The sequence below is a fragment of the Malus sylvestris genome, chromosome 3, assembly GCF_916048215.2.
Source record: "Malus sylvestris chromosome 3, drMalSylv7.2, whole genome shotgun sequence".
Lineage (NCBI taxonomy): Eukaryota > Viridiplantae > Streptophyta > Magnoliopsida > Rosales > Rosaceae > Malus > Malus sylvestris.
Window position 1 is genome coordinate 5,591,787 of NC_062262.1, and position 26,985 is coordinate 5,618,771.

Below are 26,985 nucleotides of genomic sequence, written 5' to 3' on the forward strand. Positions count from 1 at the left end.
TCATCAAGAATGTCCTTAATTCATGTGATCGTGGAATTTAGGTGTAAAACTATGTGTTTTGTATGCAAATGCGGACTTATGGTTTGAAAGGTTAATCAATACAAATGCATTACCTCACTGGTGTAACTCTAAGAAAGAATGGTGCGATGTGAGCTACATCATGAACTATTTTTGACGAATATCCTATGGCGAGGCGTTAAGAAGATAAGTTTCTAATGAACGCGTCTATGTATGTGTAGACGGCGGCGTGTATGCAAGATGAGCCTCTGTTAGGCGTAGAGAAATAATGCGTATGATAGTTGTAGAGAAGATGAACAGTAGTCCTGGTAGGGAGAGTAAGCCTATCAAATCGGGAATCTAGGATAAGATATCCAATCTTCTTACGATTATGATTGCATTAAGTATGTCAGACTAAGGACTACGCTCATGGGTTACGAGTATTCCGGTCCCTCTTGCCACCCGAGATGCCACAGGTTATAAGCCCATAAAATCATATTCCCACATCCTGTATGTTATAGGGACCATTTTTTATTTTGTCCATACACAAAGAAACATCCATAAATAGTTGGCATATTTATTTCACGAAAAAGGAAGAACATTCATAAAGGAATACAATTAGGAAAATAGGGAAATGATATGCTTGGCATATTTATTTCACGAACAACAACCGCAGCAGGATATCTTCACCATTATCCAAGGAAAGATTTGAACCAGCTTGCTGAGAGTTTTGGGTGCCTCTTAAGTCCATCATTGTAATCTATATAGACGAAACCAAATCGTAAGGTGTATCCAGAAGCCCATTCAAAATTGTCCAGCAATGACCATGCAAAGTATCCCTTCACGTTTACACCATCACTGCACAAAAAAGGCGAATTTCAAATGTAAGTATGTCTAGTGTAGTGATAAGTAAAAGATATAAGTTAAACCTTATTTAACTTTTAAAAAGAACTTACTTGATTGCTTTTCGAAGATAGTCGAGGTGGTGGTAGTGGTAATCAATTCTGTGGGTATCATTGAGGGATTGCGGAAGTGACAATGTGGGATCATCGAACTCGTCAAGGCCTGCAATATAATTAATTTTTTATTTGATGTTTTTAATTGACGAAGAGGCGAAGAATTATAGATTCATCATTTCATTCCTATCGATTCAACAGATTGCTAAATGTTTGAGAGTTCCCATCTAGTTTTATATGTAGTTCACTTATAGATGTCAACTGCATTTTACACCATATACATGTGAAGCATTAATTATTTAGCTAATTAAGGTTTAAAAATAATTACCGTTCTCAGTAATGTAAATGAGCGGATTATTATATTTGTGCTTTGCGTAGAGTAAAATCTCTCGAATGCCTTTTGGATAAATAACTAGCCAGCTTGAAGCAGCCTGCAACCCCAATTTATGAAGGTAAGTTAACTAAATGAAAATCAATTACTCTTTGAATGCAAATAGTTTAGCTAATTGTTTGATGCGTACCGGAGGACCAATGGGGACTCCATTAAGCTCGGCTGCCACAACATTTAGGAATATGAGATTTTAAATATTTTGATGAACTTAAATTACTCAAATTAAATAATTGGTTTCTCATTTTGTACTCACTTGATTCAAAAACGCGAGCATCGGTCAGGAAGCTTGCATTTGCAGAATTATTATGAGGTTGATCGCTTGAATAGTGAGTAGTATAATAATTCATTCCAACAAAATCAAATGACCCTTTTATTAACTTGGATTCTTCTTGTGTAAATTTAGGTAATCTTTCTTTAACAAGAACTTGCATACTGTGCGGATATTGGCCGCTTGTCAATGGCTCCATAAACCTACATAATCATTGAAATTTCATCAATAAATTTTGTATTATTATCATATAAATGAACACTTAATTGGGTTGATATATAAGTTTGGAATTAATAAACTTGCCATCCAAACATAAAATCCAAAGATCGATTTGCAGCATTCCGATGACGCGTTGCGTTAGAAACCGGCACAAACCAATTTGTCGCTAATGTTATTCCTATCACGCCTTCTTGAGATGCCTGCACATCACCAACCAAACTTGATTAGTTACGGTATGAAAAAAGGTAAATTAACCCTATCTCATTAATTTAATATTACAACATTGAGTATTAATATGACCTGATATTTAGTCTTGTACACTTTAACAGCATGTGCATGAGCGAGGAGGAAGTGGTGTGCTACTATATAGGGTTCGGTAGCCGAATCACCGCCGGTGCAGTTTAAGTTCTGCCAAGCAGAACATCGCCCGGGTGCTAATTCTCCTGATGCATAGCCAAAAGTAATAAAAGTATATGGCTCATTTAGTGTGATCCAATGCTTTACCCGATCGCCAAATAACTTAAAGCAAAGTTCTGCGTAGTCTCGAAAATGATTGCTGCAACATGGAAAATTAAAAATCAGTTGCATGCTGATTTTGAAGGTTTACGCATTATAGCAATATACATTTGAATATCTAAACGATCAATCGTCAAGAAGATAAAGAATTATTATTAATTAGAGAATCAAAGTCTACGACTTACACAATTTGACGGTTTAAGAAACCACCATATTCTTCTTCTAAAGCTTGAGGAAGATCCCAATGAAAGATTGTCGCATATGGCGTTACACCTGTGCATTATCAATAAAAGCAACACGCTCGATTATATAACATGTAACTCTTAATATGTATATATGTACATGTGTGTGTGTGTGTGTGTGTGTGTATTTGTAAGGTGGGATGATATATGAGATTAAGCAGTTGCATCACCTTTGTTTAGGAGTTCATTGATGAGATTGTTGTAGTATTGTACTCCTTCCTTGTTCACACCCCCACTTAGCTTTCCATCTAATTATATAATTAAAATTAAGAACATAAGCAAATACATTGGAAAGGGGAACAAAATAGGTTAAACTACAGATATTATTGGTTATATTACTCAGAGCAAACATCATGCATGGACACACTACTTCGTCCCAACTAATTAATGCGAATGCGGATGATCAACTTACTTGGTAACAATCTGGACCATGAGATAGAGAACCTATAAGCATCCAATCCCATATCGTTCATAATCTTTACATCTTCCTATATAGAATAACGCAATATGTATTATAAGAAAATGCCTCATCTTCAACCTCCTTAATTTTCTTAAGGCCGTAAATTCTTTAATTCTCCTTATACTATGGAATAATTCAGAAGGACTGGAGAACAAAGTTAATGATATTTTTGAACCTTATAGCGGTGGTATTGATCATCAGCCACGTCCCCATTGCTTCCATCAATGATTTTTTCTGCAATTAACCATGTAAAATTTTCATTATCTTCATAAACCTCATGGTTTAGGCCTCGTCCCCCATCAATGTCTAACCCTTGTAAAGGTTAAGAATAAATCTGTATTAATCAAGGTTCAATTCAATCTGGCACCGGTGTAGGTACCTGGATACTGGTGGGTGAAGTTATCCCATATGCTTGGTCCTTTACCACCTTCATCCCATGCACCTTCATACTGAAATTAATTTACACATATAAGGGTACAAAATGAGCATGTTAGTATTTTCCTGCATGTATGTTAATAGGTCTGACATTAAATAAAAACCCTAACAACTTATTAAGTGCAGAAACACAAACTTGGTAAGATGCTGAAGCTGAACCAAATACAAAGCCTGATGGAAAACTGCTTCTGTTCAGGGAAGCACTGCTATAACGACTAGGTATAACAGCAGTAGTTTTACTATCTCCCGCTGCAAAGCCAGTTAGTAGTAGCACACCCAACAGCAGTGACTGTAACCTCATTGCCATTGCTAATTAGAGCTTTTGGTGAACGGGAATGGTTGTGGCCTTCCTCGCATGGCGTTTATATAGAGAAAGTATGTATGAGGAAAACATGTAACCCTTAATATTTAATTAAGAACGTGGATCAATACAGATAATAAATAATTAGTAAAAGTATAGATTGTAAATAAGTACCAAAAGTCTTCGATATCAATTGACTTGCATAGTTGCATTAAGTTGCCCTACATAATCTAATCGTGATAAGGTCATGACTTACATTAAGTTGGGAACGTGCACATAGCGTACGTGAAACTTAATATCTTGGAGATTTCAATGAACAGATTATGGTGAGGTGAAAATTTTATTAGGGATGGGGTAAAAAAAGCAGGGGGTGAAAGTCTATTTCTTCACGTTTTTCCTCCAAACCTATTGAAATGTGTAACAAGTTAAGAGGTATTGTACATACAAAAACGAATTAAGTACTTGTTTGTGGGAACTGGATATACTGGTTTGTTAATATTATTGTTGTTCCATATTTTGTAATTATTTTAGAGTTAGATATGTTTAATTCCAGCTTGGAATTTGACAATTTGTTAAGGAAATTCAGCTGGTCTCAGTAACATAATAAAAGACTACAAAAGTGTTCTAGAAGGCTGACCACTACACCAAAACTGTCAAAAAGTGGATTGAAATAGAGATGTATCCCTATGCTAGTTTGGAGGGTTCGCGCCTAATCCATTGCTACAGCAAAATTGTCAAAAAAAAAAGTAGTTATATTGTAGAAATTGTCAAAAAGTGGATTGAAATAGAGATGTATCCTTATGCTAGTTTGGAGGGTTCACGCCTAATGCATCGCTACAGCAAAATTGTCGAAAAAATTAGTTATATTGTAGTTTTGATAGCAGGCAACGGGAACAAAAAGGTTCCATAGTTCTGGTTCTAGACTTCTAAGAGAGTAATTAGAATACGAGAGTGTAAAGGGTAAAGTTTTAGTTCTAGTTCTGTACTTTCTTGGGACAAAGGTTTTATATACATAAATTCACACATCCATCTTGAATAAAACTTTTTTTTATTTTTTTTTATTTTTAAGAAACGTCTGCGATACAAGAGAATTTTATTGGTAACGAAAGAAAGTTAGATCTAGTTAAAAGGGACATAAACTTTACCTCTCATAATACAAGGAAAAAAAAGAAGCTTAAATGAAAAGAACTTGGACCTAACTTTAATTTAACCAAATACTACCATAAACTATTATTTAACCTAATAAACTTAAAATTTAATCTTAATGACAAACTATTCATATACCAGCCCTCCAAACTTGCCCCTAACGGAAAGCCTATTACCTTATTAAATATGAAGGTGATGAAATGGCGTCCACCATCCCCACTTCCATTTTCCACTGCCGTCCACCATCCCACTTTCATTATTCCAACTACCACACGTGCCAAACTAATAAACAAAACCAACTATCCTTTGTTTCACTATGGGTGTGTAGAAAACTTGATTTTTAAAGTGAGCTTTAGATGATTTTTGTTTTTTTAATTCATAAAATATAGCTATTTTTGTATGTTTTTCTAATTCATAGAATATTGCTATTTTTTGTATGTAAAAAGATTTCATGGTCCTGCAATTTAATTTCAGTCAAATTGATTATTTATTTTTCGTTGCTCAACACAGTTTTGATACATTTCTCAACAATCTTAGAGATTTGTAATTTGCACTGTAACATGTGCAATACTCTCTTGGGAATCATACGCGCATGTGTATTTATAAATGAAGACAACAAATTTCATTTTCCTTTGTTTTTTTAATACAAGAAGCAAATGTAATTTGTCTTACATCAGAAGTGACCAAAACAGAAGCAAACCATAATAAACAAGAAGCATATGGTATCGGGTACAAGCTGCAAAGATCGTAAGTATCAGGTAAATACAAACTAACAAGAAGCATATGGTATCGGGTACAAGCTGCAAAGATCATAAGTATCAGGTAAATACAAACTAACATATATTTAGATCCACATAACAGAATACTAAGTGATCAAAACACTAAGCATCGGGAGGTACAAACCAAAGTATGACCAAACAAACTGATCGAATCATCACCAAATCGGAAAATTCATTCATACCAGATGTGGAATAATTATTAAGTACACTCGTAAACATTTATTTAAAAAAAACAAAAACAAAAAATTATGATAATTCTTGTTTCCACAAAGATGTTCAACGCTAATATACTATTGTCATTGACGGTATGTAATTAAAACTCCAACGACTTCTTTTTGGTTACAAAAGGCTCTAACTAATTCATTCCCCTCTTTATCCGGGTAAACTTAAAATTTAATCTTAATGACAAACTATTCATATACCAGCCCTCCAAACATAAAAGCTCGCGACCAAACCAAAAGCTCAACACAATAAATTTTTTTTTCAAACTTGCCCCTAACGGAAAGCCTATTACCTTATTAAATATGAAGGTGATGAAATGGTGTCCACCATCCCCACTTCCATTTTTCACTGCCGTCCACCATCCCACTTTCATTATTCCAACCATCCCCACTTCCAGGGTTGTGCACCAAACTTGGATCCAAGGTGAGCGTGCGGTGCAAGAGGTGAACATAACGTGAAAGACTGTGCCCTGGCCACGGGCGGGAGCACTACACCGGGGTGCAGGATAATGAGCTCTAAATGCATCTACGTATAATCACAACAATACATTTCACTATCATCAATATAAATCACTTGAAGCTTACCTGAGCGTCCGCAACGTCAAACAACAACATGCATATATATATTCTAATGCATATTCTAAAATGTAATGCAATTGACATGGCATTTAAAATCGTAAATCCATTTAAAACATTTCTGGGAAAATGGAGAGCATAAATATGTATATAGAAAACCAAAAGCCCACTCACCTAGAGTTCGCGCTACAACTCCCTTGCACGAATATCAAGGTGTCACGAACAATCGTCATCTAGAACAATTATCAAATAACGTCTCAGAATTCTTATCGATAGAACACGTAACTTAATAAAACACATCCCCAAGGACATTCTAAAATGATTCGAACCCCATTGACCAAAAGCCAATTGTCGGTCAATGGTCGATGGTAGGGTCCACAAGCCTATGTAACTCGATCCAGAAGATCCGTACATCGGATTTTCGATCCATAACTTCCAAAGATCTACATTATGCTTCTAGAACATCCTACTAAAGTTTCATATGATCCAACGGTTGGATCTTCGCCAATTGCAAATTCAAGTGGCGGTCAACGTTTTAATTTACAAACTTACAAATCTAATTTGGGGAGATCCGTACGTCGGATTCCCAATCTGTAAGTTCCTAAGGTCCTCAAATATTACGAATAATAAGCTATTAAAGTTTGGTGACGATCCAACAGTTAGATCGTCGATTCTTATAATGACCAAGTAACGGACCTTAGCGAAATTGTACCAAAACAATGGAATTTCATTAATCGGACATCACATATGGAATTGGGTATGAAGTTTAGCCTAGGAAGGTCAGGGGATACCTCGACCCAAGCGCCTCCGTATCCGACCGTCGACCGTCCCAACTTGCCGAAAAAATCAACTATTTCTAAAAATTCTCAAACATCAGAGAAATGAAGATCTCAGTGAATAAAGCAGGTCTTATACCTGCGGCCAAGTCCAATTTGGCCAGGAAAAGCTTCAAATCGCCAAGAACTCGTCGGAACCCTAGAATTTTGGTGTCCTTATTCGATCAACCCGCAACACCACGGCCCCTAAAACTGTTTGGGCTTTGTTCCTGACCTCCAGGGAAGTGTTTTAGAAATAGGTGGATCGTCGCCTAGTACCCACGAAGCCGTGCGTCGGCCTTCACGAAATTGGAACTATTTATACTATATTTAGGGTCTCGTATTTAGACCTCGTATAAACACTCAGAGGAATTAAATGTAATTATGTAACAAAGGAATGGGCAAATATGTAATTAGGGGAGGAGCCCTTATTCTATAAAATGGCCTTTTCACCCTCACAAACCCTAAGTATCTCCTATCTAGAGCAAAGCTCTCACACTCTCTCCCTCACAAATACTCTCAGATAAATACAATCAGTGTGGACGTAGCCCAAACCTTGGGGTGAACCACGATACATCTTGTGTTATTTACTTTTCTTGCAAATTCACGGTCAGATTTACGTTGTTCCAAGACATCCGGTTTTGTGCATCAACAGGAACCAAAACTCTCTGTTTTTGGGCTGAAATGGTGGATGGGAGGCCACATGAGTGATTTTCAAGTGATGGATGGTGGTGATCAACGAGAAAAATGGCAGAAATTCGCCAGATTTGGAACCGGGTCGAAACTGGGTTGCGCACGAGTTGAAAGGGAAGGGTTCATGATCCCGTCCCTCTCACTCCTCTCTCCTTTCTTCCCTTCTCTTCCTCCCATTGGTCCACTAACCTCCTCCATTATGTACCATATATTGGGCCTCAACTGCGCCTCATGAAAAATACTTAGAGGACTTAGCCCATCACTTATGTATTAAGGAGCGAGCCTTTATTTTATAAAAGGGACTCCCTCACCGTCATTGGAGAGCATCAACTCTAGCACCTTATTCATGTATTGAGAAGCGAGCCCTTATTTTATAAAAGGGACTTCCTCACCACCATTAGAGAGTATCGCCGCCTACTGAGCAACCGCCTCGCCGCGAGCATCAACTCTAGCCCATCATTTATGTATTGAGGAACGAGCCCTTATTCTATAAAAGGGACTCCCTCACCGTCATTAGAGAGCATCAACTCTAGCACATTTTGCATGTATTGAGGAACGAGCCCTTATTTTATAAAAGGGACTCCCTCACCATCATTAGAGAGCATCAACTCTAGCCTATCATTCATGTATTGAGGAGCGAGCCCTTATTCTATAAAAGGGACTCCCTCACCTTAAAACGCCGCAAGCTAAGCCAACCAAGGCAACATAAGTCACGAGCCGAGCAGCTCGCAGCGTGTGTTACTTCTAGTTGAGCGTCATTTCAAATTGAGCACTGCCTCATATCGAGCATCAGTTCAAGACAGCATCCAGTTACTTCAGCCCACACATGGACCGAATTTCAAGTCTCCAGCCAAAAGACTCTCTTGACTGAAGACTTGGGGGACTACTGTTTATATCATATTTAGGGCCTCGTATTTAGACCTCGTATAAATACTCAGGGGACTTAAATGTAATTATGTAATAAAGGAAGGGGCAAAGATGTAATTAGGGGATAAGCCCTTATTCTATAAAAAGGCCTCTTCACCCTCACGAACCCTAAGTCTCTCCTATCTAGAGCAAAGCTCTCACACTCTCTCCCTCACAAATACTCTCAGATAAATACAATCAGTGTTGACGTAGCCCAAACCTTGGGATGAACCACGATACATCTTGTGTTATTTACTTTTCTTGCAGATTCACGGTCGGATTTACATTGTTCCAAGACATCGGGTTTTATGCATCAACATTTGGCGCCATCTGTGAGAATCGACACGAAAAGTTACGTCGGTTCTCTTTCATTTTTTTCACCTCCACCGTGAATCTGCAAAATCTGCAAAAATCCAACAACCCAAAGCTTTCCCAGAAAAACCCAGAAACATAAAGATCCAAATCTCAAACACTCCTCACAAGCCCACAGGGAAGATAAAGGTCGTTGTTTTTTTTTTTTTTTGGGTTTTGGGTTCGTATTCAGGACACCATTTGTCAAACCAACAACACTTCCTACACTATCTTGCCGGGAGAAGACCGATCCGCCGTCGTCCCTCCACCGACCCATCGGAGACCCTTAAAGGGTTTTGCCGTGATATTCTCCTCCGTCTTATTTCTCTTGTCATTGGTCACATTAGTTATCCACCAAAGACCGGGGGCGCCGCCAAAAACAGTGCCAGGACAACCAGATCACCACCACCAATACCGGCCAGCTTCAACCAGTTCAGAGACGAGGTCGTTTTCAGTGCTTAGAGGAAAATTAGAAAGAGTATCGGCCAAATCGTACCCTCATTTTTCAGAGGAAGCTTCATATAATTGGACAAATGCCATGCTTTCTTGGCAAAGAACTGCATCCCATTTCCAGCCAAAAAAAAAATTGGATAATGATCCGAATGAGGAAAGCAAAACCAATTACAAAATCTGCACTGCTCTTTGCTACTACAAGGTCACAGGAAGAAACAGAATGGTACTGCTAATGCGGGGTGCTGCGCTACCGTCGCCGCCGCCATCGAGGGCGCTCTCTCTCTCCTCCTTTCAGTCGTCCCACTGGCGTTTGATCTTCCTCAATGAAGCATATCGCCATGATTGGATCCCTAACTCTGCCGGCATTAATCGGACCCCCACAGCTAGAATGGCGTGGTTCAGTGGGAAAGTGTCTTTAGGGAACTTTCCCGATCTCGCCGGGGCCGTGAAAAAGCTCCAGGAAAGCATTAAGAACATCGAGAAAAATTTCGATAGCGCCCTTGGGTTCGAAGACAGAGAGAAAGCCGAATCCGGCAATGAAGCTTTAGGATTATGGCCTTCATCTACGGATTGGATTATGTCATTTCTGGAGCAACAAGATGAGGAAAGTAATGTTGAATCATCAGAGAAAGCCGGGTCTTCTGAGCTTCCACCTAAGGTTGACAAATCACCTGGGGAAACTGAATCTCTACAGCTCACATCTACAGTTGAGGAGAAAGAAGGGGCCAAAGCTGAAACTTTGAAACAGTAGTATTGTGGGGACGACGATGCCGCCTACACTGAGGGAAACGACATCGCAGCCGTTGGCGACGGCGATGAGGATGTCGAGTTCGTAGCAGTCGGCGCTCCACACCCATTGCCGTGAAATGCACAACCCAAATCAAAGACGGTTCCGGTTCCGCTCCACCGCTGCCGGGTTCCCTTCTTTCCTTCCCAAAGAGGTCAAAGATATCAAAGACCTGTTTGTCCAAAAACTTTTTAAGAGAAACCCTCTGCCTGTTTTTGGGGAAGGAGAATATAGGGTGGTGGATATTTTCTATGCTGCTGCAAAAAGCAAGAATGTTGAGTTTTTCAGGCTGCTTTTTTTACTTTGTGGTTTCGCCGAGGTTCATCTATCTCTCTGAACCCCAGAGTGCTTACTGCTAGAAAGCTTACTGCCACTAAGAAAAACTGTGGGAATTCCATTGCCAGCAATTGCAGTGGAGAAGTCGGAACACCCTCAGTGCCACCGCCATGCCACCTTCTCCAGCTGTTTCGCAGCTCTTGAGAATAATAGAGAAACTGCTTTTTTGGAAAGTGTCAAGCGGAAAAGCAACGAAGAAGATAAGTTTTCTTCAAATTCATATCCTGTTACTGGAAACCACATCATCACATTATCACATGCATCTTGTGATATTTTATTCCTATCTTTAATAATTCCAACCCAAAACTACATTGTATATAAATAAATGGGGGACAGGGTATCGTGGTTCTGGTACAAAGTAAGAGATCTTAAAGTTTGCTACAGCAAGAAAAACTCGTGCTTTCTCAAATCAGGGATACTGCCCTGCAGAATGCCCATCCTCTTCACCGACAGAAAAAAAAGTTTATACTTTGGGTCTCTGCTCACAGTTTCACTACTAGAGCAATGATAGACGAACAAAATAATAAAAGCAGAAAGCATGGCTACCCATTACTCAATCAATCTCGGAGATAATTGCAGAAAGCGAAGAAAAGAAGAAAAGAAAAAGATCTTCCTATTATTATGAGTCATTTTGTCTGCCAGATGAAGAGACAGAGAGAGTGCAGCAGAAAAACACAAACAAAAGCAAGGAATAAACACCCACCCCACCAGAGTGATGTGGTTTACCTTCCTTATTCTTGAATGATGTAATTTATCTTTCTTATCTCTCAGAGACATCAGTATAAACCCCATCAGAGGGTAGTAAAAAAAAAAACAGCAAAGCCCAAAAAAAAATGCGCTGGAATGTTGTGTAGATGTCGAAGGCCTATAAGCCCAAAATAGCTCCAACCAGGCGATCAAAAGTAAGCCCAATACTCCACGATTATTCGGCAACCTACCACTATTACCACCAACCAGGTGACCAAAAGTATGCTCAGTACTCCAAAAATTATTCGGCAACCTGCCGCTATTACCACCAACCAGGTGATGAAATGTACAACCCGTACATTAATATCATTTGGCAACTAGCCATTCATGCCACCAACCAGGTGATGAAATGTACAACCCGTACTCTCCTTCATGCCACCAACCAGGTGATCAAAAATGCCTAGTACTTCAAAACATACATCAGCATTACTCATGTCATTCATACATAAACATTCATGAGCATCACTTATGACAATCATACATAAACATTCATGACCATCATTCATGTCAACATTCATGAGCATCACTCATGTTAACATTCATGAGTATTACTCATGACAACATCCATGAGCATCACTCATGTCAATCAACATAAACATTCATGAGCATCACTCAAGTCAAACAGCTTCAAAAGCTTCATTTACAGAGTTGTAGCTTCAAATGCTTCATTTACAGAGCTCTAGCTCCAAAGCTTCACTTGCAAAGCTTCACCTACAAAGCTTCAGTGCATGGTATACAAATACCGCATCCGAACAACCGCCACTTCGGCCCATACATGGATTCAATTTGAAGTCTCCAACCAACAGACTATTGACCGAAGACTTGGAGGGCTACATTATGTACCATATAATGGGCCTCATGAAAAATATTTGAGGGACGTAGCCCATCACTTATGTATTGAGGAGCGAGCCTTTATTTTATAAAAGGGACTCCCTCACCATCATTAGAGAGCATCAACTGTAGCACATTATTCATGTATTGAGGAGCGAGCCCTTATTTTATAAAAGGGACTCCCCTCACCACCAATAGAGAGTATCGCCGCCTACTGAGCAACCGCCTTGCCGCGAGCATCAACTCTAGCCCATCATTTATGTATTGAGGAACGAGCCCTTATTCTATAAAAGGGACTCCCTCACCGTCATTAGAGAGCATCAACTCTAGCCTATTATTCATGTATGGAGGAACGAGCCCTTATTTTATAGAAGGGACTCCCTCACCATCATTAGAGAGCATCAACTTTAGCCTATCATTCATGTATTGAGGAGCGAGCCCTTATTCTATAAATGGGACTCTCTCACCTTCAAACGCCGCAAGCCAAGCCAACCAAGGCAACATAAGCCACGAGCCGAGCAGCCTCGCAGCGTGTGCTACTTCTAGTTGAGCGTCATTTCAGATTGAGCACTGCCTTATATCGAGCATCAGTTCAAGACAACATCTAGTTACTTCGACCCACACATAGACTGAATTTCAAGTCTCCAGCCAAAAGACTCTCTTGACTGAAGACTTGGGGGACTACAGTTTATACCATATTTAGGGCCTCATATTTAGACCTCGTATAAATACTCAGGGGACTTAAATGTAATTATGTAATAAAGGAAGGGGGCAAATATGTAATTAGGGGATGAGCCATTATTCTATAAAAGGGCCTCTTCACCCTCACAATCCCTAAGTCTCTCCTATCTAGAGCAAAGCTCTCACACTCTCTCCCTAACAAATACTCTCAGATAAATACAATCAGTGTGGACGTAGCCCAAACCTTGGGATGAACCACGATACATCTTGTGTTATTTACTTTTCTTGCAGATTCACGGTTGGATTTACGTTGTTCCAAGACATCCGGTTTTGTGCATCAACAGGAACCAAAACTCTCTATTTTTGGGCTGAAATGGTGCATGGGAGGCCACATGAGTGATTTGCAGGGGATGGATGATGGTGATCAACGAGAAAAATGGCAGAAATTCGCCGGATTTGGAACCGGGTCGAAACTGGGTTGTGCACGGGTTGAAAGGGAAGGGGTCATGATCCCATGCCTCTCACTCCTCTCTCCTTTCTTCCCTTCTCTTCCTCCCATTGGTCCACTCACCTCCTCCTTCTCTGGTTCCTCCGCCTCCCATCAGATGGGGACTTCCTCCCCCGTACCACCTTCCTTCCATTTCTCCTCATTTTTTGATTGGTCATCTCTTTCTTTTAACTTACCGGTCCCTTATTTCCTTCCTTTACTTCTAATTGGTTACCATTCCCACATGGTGGGAGTTCAAATAATTTATAATCTAAAATGTAAGTAACCAATTTCAAACGTCCGTAACTATACCGTTATAATCCGAACTAGAAAACGGTCTTCGCCTATGCGTTCATACCATCGAGTACTATGCAAATACACCAAAAGAATAAGTCATACGCTTCTCTAGACGATGGTCAATGGAAGTCAAAGCCCTTGCCTTTAGAGCATTTTCGTCAATTCACGCTTTTAAAATTAATAAAAACGTAAAATTAGAAACGGGTTGTCACAGTATGAGTTAGTTTGCCGTGGTTTCAGAAACAGTGGGAGTTATTTTAAGGGAACTTTAACAAAAAGTTCCCGGTACTATTCACTTTAACAAAAAACCACATTTTTACACTAAAAAGTCAATCGTGGTACTATTCACTTTACCCTTTATTTTGTCCTTATCGTTAAAACCCTAAGTTTTCAAACACTTTTCATTAATTTTCCTTTATTTTAATTATGTTTCAGAAATAGTGTGAATTAGTTTAGTTATGTTTCAAAAATAGTGTGAATTATTTTAATTTTTTTGTTTATCTTGAAAAAGATATAAGTATTATAATGGAGTAGAATCATAAAGGCATCCTTCTCCTTCATGATAAATTCCAAACGTTAATGTGAACAAAGAAATTTAAGGATTTTGTTTAGTGTGGGTGAATACATATAAACGCGACAAAGTATAAAGGCCTTCCTGTTTGTAGTTTGATTCATTCCTTGTTTTAATATAGTCATGATGATGTTTTCCTCAAGTCATCCATCGATTCCATCCCTTTATATATGCTAGAGATGAAGAAGCTAATTAATGCTAACAAAAGTAAAGAATGTAAAGGAGAAAAAAAATAAGAGAAAAAAGAAAATAATATTGCAGTCTTATCGGATTAGAAATGTGATTGTGTAAATCCTAGTGTATCTAGGAGTATCTTGTATATTCCCCTTAGTAGTTTAATTCCTATTAGAAATGTAATCCCATTAGGATACAAATTCTACCCATCGTACTACTATCAATAAAGGTACAAGGGCATGATACAACATGCAACTTTGAATTACATTTCTCTTTTCTCTGTATTGCCGCCGGCCCCTCTCCCTCTCTGTCTTTTGTACAGTTCAATAAAATAGGCCTACAACACGTTACCAGCACGCTCTTGCCAGAAGCTAAGGAAGTAAAAGATCGTGGATGAGGCTTTCTTCTACAAATTCAAAGACTTTCAATTGATTTCGGCCAATCAGGTTCTTCTAAAATAAATTAAGATATTTGAAAAAACCTTGAAGCATGAAATATGATTTCGAGTGCCACGTGTCGGGATGTAATTAGTTGTGCAAATTTTAGATAGGATCAAGTCTTTCTTGAGGTGGATGTTGAAATAACACCCACCCTTTACAAATTTCCCAACAACCGTGATGAGTAAAGGGTTTTTTCATGTCCTCCATATACAATTCCTCCGCTTGGTGTACCTAGACAATATAATTACGAAAATTAAAGGAAATTTATTTATGAAATTAAATGTAATATAATTAAATATTTTAAATAACTTGTGAAAACACTTATTTCGTAGTAGTTTCGGAGATTCGGGGGAGTGATGCCTCCATAGAACTCGTAGTACTTTTTGGACGTACGAGTCCAAACACCCCACTTGTTTAAGAACTACTCTTGACACTATCTTCCGAGACCCATCTATAGGCCCTGCAAAGAGCTTCATCTTCTTTTCGGGTCCAAGCATTTCCTTTCATTGCAGATGTGGCCATTTGAAAATTATTCAAAAAATTAAATGAAAGATTATTGGAAGAGGTAAAATAGTATGGAATGGTGAAAAGGATGCGAGAAATGGTGTAGGAATGACTTAGGTATTTATAGGAAGAAAAAAACTTAATTCAAATTCCAATGGTAATCTGACGTCAACTAGCCGTTGGCTGTCAAGTGGGCTGGGCTGCAGGGCTGGTTGGCTGGCTGGAAATGACCAACCCGCTGGCCCGATTTTGGTTTTTTAGCCTACTGGGGCCCATAAACCCTTTGGCCTAGCCCTCAGTTAGAGACGGGTTACGTGTCATTTAAAGCTATTTTTAACCCCATGGCCCTTTGACTGAGTCGGTTGGAGATGACCTAACCTCCTAAATTGTTCTCCTTTTTCTTCAAAATCTCATGTTCATCTATGTTTTGAATCATCAATGCGTAAATGTCGTGATGGGTTCTAACATGCTTGATTTCATCAAGAATGTCCTTAATTCATGTGATCGTGGAATTTAGGTGTAAAACTATGTGTTTTGTATGCGAATGCGGACTTATGGTTTGAAAGGTTAATCAATACAAATGCATTACCTCACTGGTGTAACTCTAAGAAAGAATGGTGCGAAGTGAGCTACATCATGAACTATTCTTGACGAATAGCCTATGGCGAGGCGTTAAGAAGATAAGTTTCTAATGAACGCGTCTATGTATGTGTAGACGGCGGCGTGTATGCAAGATGAGCCTCTGTTAGGCGTAGAGAAATAATGCGTATGATAGTTGTAGAGAAGATGAACAGTAGTCCTGGTAGGGAGAGTAAGCCTATCAAATCGGGAATCTAGGATAAGATATCCAATCTTCTTACGATTATGATTGCATTAAGTATGTCAGACTAAGGACTACGCTCATGGGTTACGAGTATTCCGGTCCCTCTTGCCACCCGAGATGCCACAGGTTATAAGCCCATAAAATCATATTCCCACATCCTGTATGTTATAGGGACCATTTTTTATTTTGTCCATACACAAAGAAACATCCATAAATAGTTGGCATATTTATTTCACGAAAAAGGAAGAACATTCATAAAGGAATACAATTAGGAAAATAGGGAAATGATATGCTTGGCATATTTATTTCACGAACAACAACCGCAGCAGGATATCTTCACCATTATCCAAGGAAAGATTTGAACCAGCTTGCTGAGAGTTTTGGGTGCCTCTTAAGTCCATCATTGTAATCTATATAGACGAAACCAAATCGTAAGGTGTATCCAGAAGCCCATTCAAAATTGTCCAGCAATGACCATGCAAAGTATCCCTTCACGTTTACACCATCACTGCACAAAAAAGGCGAATTTCAAATGTAAGTATGTCTAGTGTAGTGATAAGTAAAAGATATAAGTTAAACCTTATTTAACTTTTAAAAAGAACTTACTTGATTGCTTTTCGAAGATAGTCGAGGTGGTGGTAGTGGTAATCAATTCTGTGGGTATCATTGAGGGATTGCGGAAGTGACAATGTGGGATCATCGAACTCGTCAAGGCCTGCAATATAATTAATTTTTTATTTGATGTTTTTAATTGACGAAGAGGCGAAGAATTATAGATTCATCATTTCATTCCTATCGATTCAACAGATTGCTAAATGTTTGAGAGTTCCCATCTAGTTTTATATGTAGTTCACTTATAGATGTCAACTGCATTTTACACCATATACATGTGAAGCATTAATTATTTAGCTAATTAAGGTTTAAAAATAATTACCGTTCTCAGTAATGTAAATGAGCGGATTATTATATTTGTGCTTTGCGTAGAGTAAAATCTCTCGAATGCCTTTTGGATAAATAACTAGCCAGCTTGAAGCAGCCTGCAACCCCAATTTATGAAGGTAAGTTAACTAAATGAAAATCAATTACTCTTTGAATGCAAATAGTTTAGCTAATTGTTTGATGCGTACCGGAGGACCAATGGGGACTCCATTAAGCTCGGCTGCCACAACATTTAGGAATATGAGATTTTAAATATTTTGATGAACTTAAATTACTCAAATTAAATAATTGGTTTCTCATTTTGTACTCACTTGATTCAAAAACGCGAGCATCGGTCAGGAAGCTTGCATTTGCAGAATTATTATGAGGTTGATCGCTTGAATAGTGAGTAGTATAATAATTCATTCCAACAAAATCAAATGACCCTTTTATTAACTTGGATTCTTCTTGTGTAAATTTAGGTAATCTTTCTTTAACAAGAACTTGCATACTGTGCGGATATTGGCCGCTTGTCAATGGCTCCATAAACCTACATAATCATTGAAATTTCATCAATAAATTTTGTATTATTATCATATAAATGAACACTTAATTGGGTTGATATATAAGTTTGGAATTAATAAACTTGCCATCCAAACATAAAATCCAAAGATCGATTTGCAGCATTCCGATGACGCGTTGCGTTAGAAACCGGCACAAACCAATTTGTCGCTAATGTTATTCCTATCACGCCTTCTTGAGATGCCTGCACATCACCAACCAAACTTGATTAGTTACGGTATGAAAAAAGGTAAATTAACCCTATCTCATTAATTTAATATTACAACATTGAGTATTAATATGACCTGATATTTAGTCTTGTACACTTTAACAGCATGTGCATGAGCGAGGAGGAAGTGGTGTGCTACTATATAGGGTTCGGTAGCCGAATCACCGCCGGTGCAGTTTAAGTTCTGCCAAGCAGAACATCGCCCGGGTGCTAATTCTCCTGATGCATAGCCAAAAGTAATAAAAGTATATGGCTCATTTAGTGTGATCCAATGCTTTACCCGATCGCCAAATAACTTAAAGCAAAGTTCTGCGTAGTCTCGAAAATGATTGCTGCAACATGGAAAATTAAAAATCAGTTGCATGCTGATTTTGAAGGTTTACGCATTATAGCAATATACATTTGAATATCTAAACGATCAATCGTCAAGAAGATAAAGAATTATTATTAATTAGAGAATCAAAGTCTACGACTTACACAATTTGACGGTTTAAGAAACCACCATATTCTTCTTCTAAAGCTTGAGGAAGATCCCAATGAAAGATTGTCGCATATGGCGTTACACCTGTGCATTATCAATAAAAGCAACACGCTCGATTATATAACATGTAACTCTTAATATGTATATATGTACATGTGTGTGTGTGTGTGTGTGTGTATTTGTAAGGTGGGATGATATATGAGATTAAGCAGTTGCATCACCTTTGTTTAGGAGTTCATTGATGAGATTGTTGTAGTATTGTACTCCTTCCTTGTTCACACCCCCACTTAGCTTTCCATCTAATTATATAATTAAAATTAAGAACATAAGCAAATACATTGGAAAGGGGAACAAAATAGGTTAAACTACAGATATTATTGGTTATATTACTCAGAGCAAACATCATGCATGGACACACTACTTCGTCCCAACTAATTAATGCGAATGCGGATGATCAACTTACTTGGTAACAATCTGGACCATGAGATAGAGAACCTATAAGCATCCAATCCCATATCGTTCATAATCTTTACATCTTCCTATATAGAATAACGCAATATGTATTATAAGAAAATGCCTCATCTTCAACCTCCTTAATTTTCTTAAGGCCGTAAATTCTTTAATTCTCCTTATACTATGGAATAATTCAGAAGGACTGGAGAACAAAGTTAATGATATTTTTGAACCTTATAGCGGTGGTATTGATCATCAGCCACGTCCCCATTGCTTCCATCAATGATTTTTTCTGCAATTAACCATGTAAAATTTTCATTATCTTCATAAACCTCATGGTTTAGGCCTCGTCCCCCTTCAATGTCTAACCCTTGTAAAGGTTAAGAATAAATCTGTATTAATCAAGGTTCAATTCAATCTGGCACCGGTGTAGGTACCTGGATACTGGTGGGTGAAGTTATCCCATATGCTTGGTCCTTTACCACCTTCATCCCATGCACCTTCATACTGAAATTAATTTACACATATAAGGGTACAAAATGAGCATGTTAGTATTTTCCTGCATGTATGTTAATAGGTCTGACATTAAATAAAAACCCTAACAACTTATTAAGTGCAGAAACACAAACTTGGTAAGATGCTGAAGCTGAACCAAATACAAAGCCTGATGGAAAACTGCTTCTGTTCAGGGAAGCACTGCTATAACGACTAGGTATAACAGCAGTAGTTTTACTATCTCCCGCTGCAAAGCCAGTTAGTAGTAGCACACCCAACAGCAGTGACTGTAACCTCATTGCCATTGCTAATTAGAGCTTTTGGTGAACGGGAATGGTTGTGGCCTTCCTCGCATGGCGTTTATATAGAGAAAGTATGTATGAGGAAAACATGTAACCCTTAATATTTAATTAAGAACGTGGATCAATACAGATAATAAATAATTAGTAAAAGTATAGATTGTAAATAAGTACCAAAAGTCTTCAATATCAATTGACTTGCATAGTTGCATTAAGTTGCCCTACATAATCTAATCGTGATAAGGTCATGACTTACATTAAGTTGGGAACGTGCACATAGCGTACGTGAAACTTAATATCTTGGAGATTTCAATGAACAGATTATGGTGAGGTGAAAATTTTATTAGGGATGGGGTAAAAAAAGCAGGGGGTGAAAGTCTATTTCTTCACGTTTTTCCTCCAAACCTATTGAAATGTGTAACAATTTAAGAGGTATTGTACATACAAAAACGAATTAAGTACTTGTTTGTCGGAACTGGATATACTGGTTTGTTAATATTAATGTTGTTCCATATTTTGTAATTATTTTAGAGTTAGATATGTTTAATTCCAGCTTGGAATTTGACAATTTGTTAAGGAAATTCAGTTGGTCTCAGTAACATAATAAAAGACTACAAAAGTGTTCTAGAAGGCTGACCACTTCACCAAAACTGTCAAAAAGTGGATTGAAATAGAGATGTATCCCTATGCTAGTTTGGAGGGTTCGCGCCTAATCCATTGCTACAGCAAAATTGTCAAAACAAAAGTAGTTATATTGTAGAAATTGTCAAAAAGTGGATTGAAATAGAGATGTATCCTTATGCTAGTTTGGAGGGTTCACGCCTAAAGCATCGCTACAGCAAAATTGTCGAAAAAATTAGTTATATTGTAGTTTTGATAGCAGGCAACGGGAACAAAAAGGTTCCATAGTTCTGGTTCTAGACTTCTAAGAGAGTAATTAGAATACGAGAGTGTAAAGGGTAAAGTTTTAGTTCTAGTTCTGTACTTTCTTTGGACAAAGGTTTTATATACACAAATTCACACATCCATCTTGAATAAAACTTTTTTTTATTTTTTTTTATTTTTAAGAAACGTCTGCGATACAAGAGAATTTTATTGGTAACGAAAGAAAGTTAGATCTAGTTAAAAGGGACATAAACTTTACCTCTCATAATACAAGGAAAAAAAAGAAGCTTTAATGAAAAGAACTTGGACCTAACTTTAATTTAACCAAATACTACCATAAACTATTATGTAACCTAATAAACTTAAAATTTAATCTTAATGACAAACTATTCATATACCAGCCCTCCAAACTTGCCCCTAACGGAAAGCCTATTACCTTATTAAATATGAAGGTGATGAAATGGCGTCCACCATCCCCACTTCCATTTTCCACTGCCGTCCACCATCCCACTTTCATTATTCCAACTACCACACGTGCCAAACTAATAAACAAAACTAACTGTCCTTTGTCTCACTATGGGTATGTAGAAAACTTGATTTTTAAAGTGAGCTTTAGATGATTTTTGTTTTTTTAATTCATAAAATATAGCTATTTTTGTATGTTTTTCTAATTCATAAAATATTGCTATTTTTTGTATGTAAAAAGATTTCATGGTCCTGCAATTTAATTTCAGTCAAATTGTTTATTTATTTTTCGTTGCTCAACACAGTTTTGATATATTTCTCAACAGTCCTTATTTTTCGTTGCTCAACACAGTTTTGATACATTTCTCAACAATCCTTAGAGATTTGTAATTTGCACTGTAACATGTGCAATACTCTCTTCGGAATCATACGCGCATGTGTGTATATAAATGAAGACAACAAATTTCCTTTTCCGTTTTTATTTAATACAAGAAGCAAATGTAATTTATCTTACATCAGAAGTGACTAAAACAGAAGCAAACCATAATAAACAAGAAGCATATGGTATCGGGTACAAGCTGCAAAGATCATAAGTATCAGGTAAATACAAACTAACATATATTAAGATCCACATAACAGAATACTAAGTGATCAAAACACTAAGCATCGGGAGGTCCAAACCAAAGTATGACCAAACAAACTGATCGAATCATCACCAAATCGGAAAATTCATTCATACCAGATGTGGAATAATTATTAAGTACACTCGTAAACATTTATTTAAAAAAAACAAAAACAAAAACAAAAAATTATGATAATTCTTGTTTCCACAAAGATGTTCAACGCTAATATACTATTGTCATTGACGGTATGTAATTAAAACTCCAACGACTTCTTTTTGGTTACAAAAGGCTCTAACTAATTCATTCCCCTCTTTATCCGGGTAAACTTAAAATTTAATCTTAATGTCAAACTATTCATATACCAGCCCTCCAAACATAAAAGCTCGCGACCGAACTAAAAGCTCAACACAATAATTTTTTTTTTCAAACTTGCCCCTAACGGAAAGCCTATTACCTTATTAAATATGAAGGTGATGAAATGGCGTCCACCATCCCCACTTCCATTTTTCACTGCCGTCCACCATCCCACTGTCATTATTCCAACCACCACACGTGCCAAACTAATAAACAAAACCAACTGTCCTTTGTTTCACTATGGGTATGTAGACAACTTGATTTTTAAAGTGAGCTTTAGAAGATTTTTGTTTTTTTAATTCATAAAATATAGCTATTTTTGTATGTTTTTCTAATTCATAGAATATTGCTATTTTTGTATGTAAAAAGATTTGATGATCCTGCAATTTAATTGCAGTCAAATTGTTTATTTATTTTTTGTTGCTCAACACAGTTTTGATACGTTTCTCAACATAATATTAATGTTGTTCCATATTTTGTAATTATTTTAGAGTTAGATATGTTTACTTCCTGCTTGGAATTTGACAATTTGTTAAGGAAATTCAGCTGGTCTCAGTAACATAATAAAAGACTACAAAAGTGTTCTAGAGGGCTGACCACTACACCAAAACTGTCAAAAAGTGGATTGAAATAGAGATGTATCCCTATGCTAGTTTGGAGGGTTTACGCCTAATCCATTGCTACAGCAAAATTGTCAAAAAAAAAATTAGTTATATTGTAGAAATTGTCAAAAAGTGGATTGAAATAGAGATGTATCCTTATGCTAGTTTGGAGGGTTCACGCCTAATGCATCGCTACAGCAAAATTGTCGAAAAAATTAGTTATATTGTAGTTATGATAGCAGGCAACGGGAACAAAAAGGTTCCACAGTTCTGGTTCTAGACTTATAAGAGAGTAATTAGAATACGAGAGTGTAAAGGGTAAAGTTATAGTTCTAGTTCTATACTTTCTTGGGACAAATGTTTTATATACACAAATTCACACATCCATCTTGAATAAAACTTTTTTTTTTTTTTTTTTTTTTTTAAGAAACGTCTGCGATACAAGAGAATTTTATTGGTAACGAAAGAAAGTTAGATCTAGTTAAAAGGGACATAAACTTTACCTCTCATAATACAAGGAAAAAAAAGAAGCTTTAATGAAAAGATCTTGGACCTAACTTTAATTTAACCAAATACTACCATAAACTATTATTTAACCTAATAAACTTAAAATTTAATCTTAATGACAAACTATTCATATACCAGCCCTCCAAACATAAAAGCTCGCGACCGAACTAAAAGCTCAACACAATAATTTTTTTTTTCAAACATGCCCATAACGGAAAGCCTATTACCTTATTAAATATGAAGGTGATGAAATGGCATCCACCATCCCCACTTCCATTTTCCACTGCCGTCCACCATCCCACTTTCGTTATTCCAACTACCACACGTGCCAAACTAATAAACAAAACCAATTGTCCTTTGTTTCACTATGGGTATGTAGAAAACTTGATTTTTAAAGTGAGCTTTAGATGATTTTTGTTTTTTTAATTCATAAAATATAGCTATTTTTGTATGTTTTTCTAATTCATAGAATATTGCTATTTTTGTATGTAAAAAGATTTTATGGTCCTGCAATTTAAATGTAGTCAGATTGTTTATTTATTTTTCGTTGCTCAACACAGTTTTGATACATTTCTCAACAGTCCTTATTTTTTGTTGCTCAACACAGTTTTGATACATTTCTCAACAATCCTTAGAGATTTGTAATTAGTACTGTAACATGTGCAATACTCTCTTCGGAATCATACGCGCATGTGTGTGTATAAAGGAAAACTACAAATTTCCTTTTCCTTTTTTTTTAATACAAGAAGCAAATGTAATTTGTCTTACATCAGAAGTGACCAAAAAAGAAGCAAACCATAATAAACAAGAAGCATATGGTATCGGGTACAAGCTGCAAAGATCATAAGTATCAGGTAAATACAAACTAACAAGAAGCATATGGTATCGGGTACAAGCTGCAAAGATCATAAGCAAGGTATTAAATATCGGTAATATCAGAAATATCGGTAGTCTGAAAACATGGAAATATCGATGGAAATATCGGGATAATATCGATATCGATAAAAATTACATAGAAACCAAGGAAATTGTAAGAAAAACTTGGAAATTTTTATTGAAACATTGCAGGATGTTTATTTAGTCAATTATCTATTAGTTTATCACAAAAAATTGGAAGGAAATGCATTGCATGATGGATTTAACATTATCAAGTTGATTATGTAGCGAGCTAACAAACATTGTGAGTGTAGAAAATATGTAGTAATTAATGAAAGAAGTCTAAACACACCATAATCATTTATATATAATGAATTAGTACAATATTTTACACTTTAGTACCACATAGAGTTCCTATGAGGTTCAAATTTTTCATTATCTTCATCATCTCTACGTGTAGAGTGAGTGTACTGTGAAGAGTAGTTATCAAATGATAAATCCCCAAAATAGTTTTGCATGTAATTGTTAACATGCCACCCATATGGATCCGAGATTGATTGAGGTTGTCCATAAGAAAAATCATTTGAAGATTGAGTCTGGGATTGTTTCCATGAGTCGCTCGATTCCATCCCAACAGGAATGGGATATGAAGGGTAGGGAAATGGTTGGTTATGAGCAAGGAAGAAAATATCGGTAATATCAGAAATATCGGTAGTTCGAAAACACGGAAATATCGATGGAAATATCGGTAAAATATCAATATCGATAAAAATTACATAGAAACCACGGAAATTGTAAGAAAAACTTGGAAATTTTTATTGAAACTTTGTAGGATGTTTATTTAGTCAATTATCTATTAGTTTATCACAAAAAATTGGAAAGAAATGCATTGCATGATGGATTTAACATTATCAAGTTGATTATATAGCGAGCTGACAAACATTGTGAGTGTAGAAAATATGTAGTAATTAATGAAAGAAGTCTAAACACACCATAATCATTTATATATAATGAATTAGTACAATATTTTACACTTTAGTACCACATAGAGTTTCTATGAGGTTCAAATTTTTCACTATCTTCATCATCTCTACGTGTAGAATGAGTGTATTGTGAAGAGTAGTTATCAAATGATAAATCCCCAAAATAGTTTTGCATGTAATTGTTAACATGCCACCCATATGGATCCGAGATTGGTTAAGGTTGTCCATAAGAAAAATCATTTGAAGATTGAGTCTGGGATTGTTTCCATGAGTCGCTCGATTTCATCCCAACAGGAATGGGATATGAATGGTAGGGAAATGGTTGGTTATGAGTATAACCATAGTTATTACTTCCCAATCCAACAGAGTCTGAAATTCTAGATAACGAGTCATCTTCTTGACTTGACAAAATCCCCTTGCCTCTTTCTCTGCAAGTATAGTCCTTCCCTATGGCACCAATTCCTGGTCCTGCCCGCCTACTGCCATGGTCATCATCCTGTGTTGCATGCGTGAAGTTTGCCTCACCAGTGAAAGGGCTCATATATCCGGGAGGTGGTGGTCCATAATAGTTTCCATATCCACCACCACTACCTCCAGCTCCACTACCTCCAGCTCCACTATGTCCTTCATCATTCCCACCTCCAGTGGTAGGTGAGTCTCCTAATCTTGTACTAGAGTTATCATTAGTATCAGCACGATGTTGTGGTTGTGTAGGATTGGAAGAAGGTGGAATTCCAGTGTTTCTTGGTCTTGGGCGCAAAAGTTCGTCCAAAGAGTCAGCGCTGCTAGATCCCACCTCCTCCTCTAATACTCTTTCTACATTTATCCCTTCATTACGTGCTTCTTCAGCAACTCTGGGAGCTGGGTTGCCTTCATCATCATCTAGATGAAGAGGTCTAATCCATTGAAAAAGTTGGTTACCCTCTGTATCATCATCTTCACCAACAATATCAAACACATCTAGTGGGTCCCCACGGTCGACATGATCTATTTCTGCTTCCTTATCTCGAATTTGAAGCTTCATGTTGTAGTAGCAATAAACTAATTTTTCCAAGCTACTATGAGCCAACTTATTTCTTTGCTTTGTGTGTATGAGTGCAAATGTGCTCCAATTTCTTTCACAAGCAGATGAGGAAGCTGTTTGTGATAATACTTTGATTGCTAACTTTCTCACAGTTGGTGCATCGGTCCCATACATGATCCACCATTCAGCTACAATGAAAAACAATGTTGATAAGCCTAATAACTCCAACAAATTCTATTATAAACTTATAGTGAAATATGTTTATACTCACTAGGAGACATATTTGTTCGAGCAGCAACTGATGTTGGTTCTCCAAAAGTTCTTCTTGCATCTTTAAACCATGTTAGCTGAATTCAATAAATCGTGTTAGTTTAATCCAACAAAGTAATTATTATAATTTAAGTAATTGTCTACCTCATTTCCAAATTGGCCAACTGCTGGTGATGCAGGGTCTAATTTAGAGTATACATTATGTACATCACGTATAAGGTTACCATCATCTCCAACACCGGGTCTTTATTGGTATCGGGGATTCAAATAATATGTTGTTCAAAGAAACACATACTCTAATAAGAGAAATAATACTTATGCAACTAAAGAAACGAATTGCAAAATTATGACATAATTTATACCTGCTGCATGCAAATCGTGGTATAATGTTTTATACCATCGGTCTTCAATTATCTTTATGACCCACCTTGCACCATGTTTTCTTTCCAATTCATCCTTCACTACACGCATCAACTCATATACTGCCCCCATAGTAGGATACACCTTTGTGTCAACGATCCGTAAAACTTTGTAAAGAGGCTCAAACACTTGGCACA

At 37.1% G+C, this 26,985-nt stretch overlaps 1 protein-coding gene across 11 annotated transcripts in view; it reads right to left on the reverse strand.

Moving 5' to 3' along the window:
• Window positions 1-19,891, reverse strand: part of LOC126616547 (beta-glucosidase 13-like) — a 35,941-nt gene extending 16,050 nt beyond the window's left edge. The window contains exons 1-13 of one of the 11 annotated variants that reach the window (XM_050284616.1): window positions 19,675-19,889; window positions 3,429-3,498; window positions 3,225-3,283; window positions 3,002-3,077; window positions 2,760-2,837; window positions 2,533-2,620; window positions 2,132-2,387; window positions 1,916-2,031; window positions 1,598-1,815; window positions 1,475-1,506; window positions 1,282-1,384; window positions 954-1,062; window positions 555-855 (exon numbers count right to left, since the gene is read on the reverse strand). In XM_050284616.1, coding sequence (XP_050140573.1) covers window positions 690-855; window positions 954-1,062; window positions 1,282-1,384; window positions 1,475-1,506; window positions 1,598-1,815; window positions 1,916-2,031; window positions 2,132-2,387; window positions 2,533-2,620; window positions 2,760-2,837; window positions 3,002-3,077; window positions 3,225-3,283; window positions 3,429-3,498; window positions 19,675-19,845 — 1,542 coding nt within the window. In that variant the 5' untranslated portion in view covers window positions 19,846-19,889 and the 3' untranslated portion in view covers window positions 555-689. Of the gene's footprint in view, window positions 1-554; window positions 856-953; window positions 1,063-1,281; window positions 1,385-1,474; window positions 1,507-1,597; window positions 1,816-1,915; window positions 2,032-2,131; window positions 2,388-2,532; window positions 2,621-2,759; window positions 2,838-3,001; window positions 3,078-3,224; window positions 3,284-3,428; window positions 3,499-3,620; window positions 3,837-16,610; window positions 16,912-17,009; window positions 17,119-17,337; window positions 17,441-17,530; window positions 17,563-17,653; window positions 17,872-17,971; window positions 18,088-18,187; window positions 18,444-18,588; window positions 18,677-18,813; window positions 18,892-19,055; window positions 19,132-19,278; window positions 19,338-19,482; window positions 19,553-19,674 lie in introns of those variants that run through there. The other 10 variants (XM_050284617.1, XM_050284615.1, XM_050284613.1 and 7 more) reach the window with 10 other exon arrangements.
• Between the last annotated feature and the right edge of the window lie 7,094 nt (window positions 19,892-26,985).